Source organism: Arachis ipaensis, chromosome B04, assembly GCF_000816755.2.
Source record: "Arachis ipaensis cultivar K30076 chromosome B04, Araip1.1, whole genome shotgun sequence".
In the NCBI taxonomy this organism is placed as follows: Eukaryota; Viridiplantae; Streptophyta; class Magnoliopsida; order Fabales; family Fabaceae; genus Arachis; species Arachis ipaensis.
Genome location: NC_029788.2, coordinates 127,835,010 through 127,840,775, shown reverse-complemented (window position 1 = coordinate 127,840,775; position 5,766 = coordinate 127,835,010). Strand labels below are relative to the sequence as shown.

At 31.0% G+C, this 5,766-nt stretch overlaps 3 protein-coding genes across 5 annotated transcripts in view; 1 reads left to right on the top strand and 2 right to left on the bottom strand.

Annotated features, from left to right (window-relative positions):
• Positions 1-1,138, top strand: part of LOC107635345 (1,4-dihydroxy-2-naphthoyl-CoA thioesterase 1) — a 2,803-nt gene extending 1,665 nt beyond the window's left edge. Inside the window, exon 3 of the mRNA XM_016338809.2 lies at positions 705-1,138. Within this exon, the coding sequence (XP_016194295.1) occupies positions 705-857 (153 nt within the window). The 3' untranslated portion in view covers positions 858-1,138. The remainder of the gene's footprint in view (positions 1-704) is intronic.
• LOC107635344 (lipoate-protein ligase LplJ-like) lies at positions 1,231-4,164 on the bottom strand. 3 transcript variants are annotated; one of them, XM_016338807.2, is made up of 5 exons: positions 3,758-4,164; positions 3,379-3,553; positions 2,958-3,196; positions 2,363-2,511; positions 1,231-1,645 (listed from the first exon to the last, which is right to left on the bottom strand). In XM_016338807.2, the coding sequence occupies exons 2-5, from the start codon at positions 3,528-3,530 to the stop codon at positions 1,433-1,435; spliced, it is 753 nt and encodes a 250-aa protein (XP_016194293.1). In that variant the 5' UTR covers positions 3,531-3,553; positions 3,758-4,164; the 3' UTR covers positions 1,231-1,432. The 3 variants fall into 3 exon arrangements, with proteins under 3 accessions (XP_016194293.1, XP_016194294.1, XP_020977700.1); XM_016338808.2 differs by having other exon boundaries at positions 3,919-4,164; XM_021122041.1 differs by lacking the exon at positions 3,758-4,164 and adding an exon at positions 3,649-3,754.
• LOC107635343 (probable calcium-binding protein CML30) lies at positions 4,206-5,123 on the bottom strand. The gene has a single exon (XM_016338806.2). It carries the CDS (start codon positions 4,860-4,862, stop codon positions 4,272-4,274), a length of 591 nt encoding a protein of 196 aa, XP_016194292.1. The 5' UTR covers positions 4,863-5,123; the 3' UTR covers positions 4,206-4,271.

Genomic DNA, 5,766 nt, shown 5'->3' with positions numbered 1-5,766 from the left:
ATAAGCCAAATGAGCCTAATAGATTTCATAAAAATGAAAAAAGAAGAAAAAATTTTTCTAAAAGAACTTTAAGAGAGCAAAGACCAAAGAATATTCTACATACTGCACCTGTTAAAAAGACTCTTAGCTGAGGGGGTAAAAACTAAAAAGAAAAAGGAAAAACAGAGAGAGAAATATCTCTCGTATTTTTAAATAGCACTCCCAAACATAACAGAAGTTACAAAAAGTTATCTACCAGTTATTTAAGCAATGGCAGCATCTTACAAGGTTGATCAAAATTCAAAGATTCTCATGTTCATGTTAATATTTTAAGCTAAAAACTTATATCTATGCTAATACAAATGTATTAGTTCACCAACCCACTACTCTTGGGAGAAAATGATCAGCATGATGTACGAATTCTAGGTCCAGTCTAATTATTATTATTATTTGGAGAAAACTTAAGTGATCATGTTGCATATCACATTCAATTGAATTTAGTTTATTATATAATAGTCAAAGTTTATTTCTTATCAGCTATGTCAACCATTTTCATCATCAAATTTAGCCGAATAACTTAGATTTAGTTGTTTCCATATGGAATGAAATTTTTAGAGACATTAAAAGAATGTTTAGGAAAACTCTTAACATATAAAATTGTGGTGTGACTAAAAATGACCTTAGAAAACATGTTTTATGACACAAGTTGTTTTTCTATGGTGCAGGTATGGGAGGTGAGAATCTGGAAGATTGATCAATCCAATTCAGAAAAGAGAACCATGATATCATCATCTAGGGTGACCCTACTATGCAACATGCCTGTCCCAGAAAATGTAAAAGATGCTGGCAAAAATCTCAAGAAGCATGCAAGGCTATGAAATGTTAACATATGTTGGATATTGACACAAGCAAAAACTGGGGATGAAATTAGGGAAGGATTATTATTTATCAGAAAAGATACAAAACCAAAAAGCAACAAAAGCATCACCTATATATACTACAGTCATAAAATCCCTGCTGAAAAGGAAAGTACATCATGTAAAAATTGTAAATTGTTGAAGACTTCAACCTTGTAAAATGCTGCAGCATACAAGAGAATTTGGAAAATCCATTATATTTAAATTATGTAGCAAGATATGAGATAAGCACCTCGTTTCTTTTCTTTCTCACTGGAATTCATCTTGTGTATATCAACTATGGTTTTTGTATGTCCATTATGAACATCAACACTACCAAATCAAAGTTGTAGAATAAAGGAAAGCAAGAAATGTATATCAATATTTCAACAAGAAACAGAACATGGATAGAATTTTGCAGAATAATAATAATAAAATCTAGGACAAAAGAAAAAATGGAAATAAATAGACAACAATATCAGAAAGTAACACTCAAATTTCATCATCACTCAACTTGGGAAAAGCAAGATCCATACTAGCAATTTGTAACTTCATTTTCAAGTTTGAATTGTGCAAGCATCAAGAAGTTCCTGCTCTGTAAGAAGCCTAGTGGTATGAACAAATTGAGAGGAAGAAGGAATTTCCGTGGACTCCAAGTTAATGGATTTCACAGAAAACTGGGCTCCTATTGCCTTGATAGTTCTCTCTACAAATTCTGATCTTGGCAAATACTCCTTCATACTACAAACAAAATCTGTGTGATCTCTAGTCTGCATCATAACAAGCAAGCATGGACACAGATTCATAAGTAATTGAAGCAAAATCCACTTAAAACATGTTTGATGACATTAGAGACAGTAACTCTCATCCATGTTATACATAGACACAAGGAAAGCAGAAAAGAAGTTCTGCATTCATTGAAGTGTATTATTTAAGTCATTTTCCATTAGCAATAGAAATTAGTTATTTAATGTATAGTTGTAATTATTTTTTTGTTGAGAGAGGGAAAAAGTGAGCTTTTTTTCATTTTTGAAAAATTTTCAAACTGAAAACCTAAAAAATATTTGTTAAGTAGTTTCACTTTATATACTCCTACTAAAAAAAATTAATTACAGTCATACATTAAATAACTAATTTCTATTACTAATGGAAAATGATGTAGGTAACAAACTGGATCCATATCTTGAGTTATATATAATTCTAAAGGTGTAAACTAAAAGTATTTTAGAATTTTATTCTCCTAAAATTAGTCATTGCTGAAATTATTCTCATGATATATATGTAGCAAGTGCAAACTACAAGTCAAGAACCAAATTATTCATCAACCTATTTTAAGGCAGGAATGTATGTGACAACAACCTCATAAAGTTATAATCACATGAAAAGCATATCTACAAGGCATCAACACAACAAGGATAGGGAGCGAAAAGCAAGTAAAAAACTCATTGAAGAGATTGGGGGGGAAAATGCATCAATTATAAGCTTACTAATCGATATTTTGGAGCCTTTGCTGGCAACTTGAGATAAGACATGTTCTTGACTTCATAATCCCATAAAAAAGATGTATGGTGTACCCACCGATGTTTGGTTATGGATTGAGCATTACCACCAAATTTGCGATCACCAAATACATAGTCTGTGAGCAGAGAGGAAATAAGAATCCAGCCATAACTTCATTTTTAAGTCTCATGATTCATATGTTGAAAATTAAACAGAGACTTCAAACTAAATGTCAATGAAATCGTCGGTTGAATTGCTTCTAAATGGAATTCCAAATGTAATAATGCCTTCACAACTTTTATTGAGAAAATGGGAAGAAGCTAAACAAAGGTAGACACTAACATGGAACTTCATTGTTTGCTTGCTTACAATAACAGCTTTATTTTATTGCATACTTTCTCTAGTATCAAAGGTGCGGTAGAAATATGTGTAAGGAATGATCACCACTTAAATAAAATGACAGCTTCAGCTAATACCTATAACAGGCTTCATTACTAAACAATCAAAAGAACCTACATGGAATAAAACAAATTTCTCATACAACTCTAAACTATCAATCTTTGTGTGTATTTTAATACATACCATTCTCACGAAGATGAAAATCAGCGAGCCCTTTGAAAACTTGATCGTAAAGTTGACCACTCCACGACATGATGGGGCGAGGAAAGGGTTGCACATCTGAAACATCGTCTTTATTGCATATCAGAGTAACAAATATAGTTCCTTGATCAACAATTACAGTTCCTCCCCCAGTAAACCTTCTTATGACAGGTATATGATCTCGCAACACGGACTTAGCCTCAACAAGTTCTGGTACTTTCCTATGTAAGTATTTCACATTAAATCATTACCTTGCCTATTTAGACTCATTTTTAATGTATAGATGAGATATCAGGAAATCCAATGCAAATAAAATTGTGTAGAAAAAAAAGTGGTATTGTCATATTAGTAAACCAGATTATCATTGTGAAGCAGAGAACCATGATAAGATATAAAGAAGTACCCAGACAAGCCCATTACAACTGTAGGGGAAGTGGTTCCATCATTAATAATGCACCAATTAGATGAGCTGGTTCTCAGCATGCGTTCCTCTAAATGCAATTGCTGCAAAATTGGAAACCCTCTCAGCCTTACCAGATTCATCAGTGGAGCCATTATATCTAGTTATTTTGCTTCTTCTGCAATGAAATCAAACCATTGAAGACATTCATAAATAATAATATAATAACAATAATAACAATAATAATAATAATAATAATGTTATATGCCCAACTTTTTTCGATCAATGTTGACTAACTAAAAGTTGGTCTCTATATTTTCTTCAAAAGAAAATGAGAAGAAATTAAAGAAACATTCTATCGAACAGGTGGTGGGCAAACTACCTATCAAAATGCTCTAGCTCTCATATGAGGTGGTTAGAAAGACAATTTACTCCCTCGCTTACGGCTACAACAACATTGAAATCCCCAAACACAACAACTACTACTACTAGGGTGCAATCTCTTTAGACATTTGCCAAAATTCTAAGGCATTAACACCATACCCAAATATGATGATGAGCACTTCCTTTGGTGGGAAAACAAAGAAATTTTTATAAGCTTAAATTCTTATAAAAATTATCTAGTCCTTATATTCCTTTGGTTTTGTATTTAAGATTTACAAACTTTGCTTATTTCCTTATCTCCTATAAAGTATTTCATCAATTCATCATAAATAAAATGTATTTATATGTCAATATGTTCAATTCTATTACACCTAATGTGATTTATTATGTACTCCTATATATATATATGATTATGTTAAAGAAGCAAGAACTATATATCAAAGAATGAATATACCAAAAAGATTTTTATATTTATATATTATATATATTAAACAATAGAAGAAACAAAGCAATTAGCAACAAAATCTGTGTTCCATGATTTTTACAAATTCATTGAAATCTATTCTACCATCTTTGTTCTCATCAAATTTCCTAATCATCTTCTCACAGTTCTCAACGTTTCTTGCTTCCTTCAATCCCAAGATGCATAAAACTCTCTGCAACTCCATGGCATCAATGAATCCATCTTTGTTCTCATCAAACACATCAAAAGCTTGCTTCACTTCATCAAGGCTTGGCTCTTGTTCCTCAAACATGTTAGAAAATTCCTTAGAACCAAACTGTTGTTCAAGTTCTTCCTCATCATCATCACTCTCTTCTGGAGTGGAAAAAAGTCCAAGTTTTGTCATCACCATTTTGGCCTCATCCTTGTTAATAACAAGATTCTTCTCGTCGTTACTATTATCTCTGATATCTGATGACTCAGTTACATGATGTGTTCTAATCTCATCAGGTTCTGATGATGAAGATGAGTTGCTAAATTGAAGCTGGGAGAGAAGGAACCACCAGAAACCTGATAGAATCTCAAAGCCAAAGAACAATGGAGAATTTGAACCGCCATCTGTCTTGTCCTCAAAAAGGTAGAGAATCTGCCCAAAAACCATGTTTTCAAGTTGAAAATTATACACACAAATGATAAAGAGTTGTTAGAATTCTGCGAAAATGTTAAAGCTAATATAAGCTGTATGTTATTATAGCCTAAGAAGATGAGGAAGCTAAAACTATTGTTTTTGTTTTGAATGGTTTGAAAGGGTGGGTAGAAAATTGCTTATATAGATAGAATCATACCAAGTTTGAGAATTGAAAATTGGAAGCAGCCTTTGAAGGAACAAGGAAGCTGCAGGGGAAGAGGGTGGAAAGAAATTGGTGGAATGAAACAAAAGGAAGAGTCATTTTCTGACATTATCAAAGGAAATTTCTTTCCATAATATATAGTCAACTGTCAAAAATAAACTCAAATTATTTTGTCTCTCATAAAAATATTTTTAAATTTTATTATCAATAAAAATATTTTTAAATTATTTAAAAATATGATAAAAATATATCTTTATAAACTAAAATTTTTTACATTAATAAAAAACAGCTATGCGATAAATAGAATTTTTTGTAACAAAAACAATTTATATTGACAGGTGAGTCATGTTATTTTTTTTATTGTTGGTCTCTATAATTTGGCGAAATTTTTAATTAGGTTCCTATACTATTTTTTTCTTTTAATTGAGTCATTGCACCAAATATTTTTTTTAACTGGGTCCCTACACTTTTTTTTCCTTTTATTTAGGTCCCTATACCTATTCTCCTTTTTTAGTTGAGTCCCTATAAAATTAAACTAATTATTACTAAAAATGACTTAATTGAAAAAAAAATTAGTCACAAAAAAAAATTGAAAAAAAAATTTAGTGTAGGAACTCAAGAACTCAATTAAAAAGAAAAAAAATATAGGAATCTAATTAAAAATTTTACGAAACTATAAGAACTAATAGAGAAATTAAACCTTCTTCTATTAAT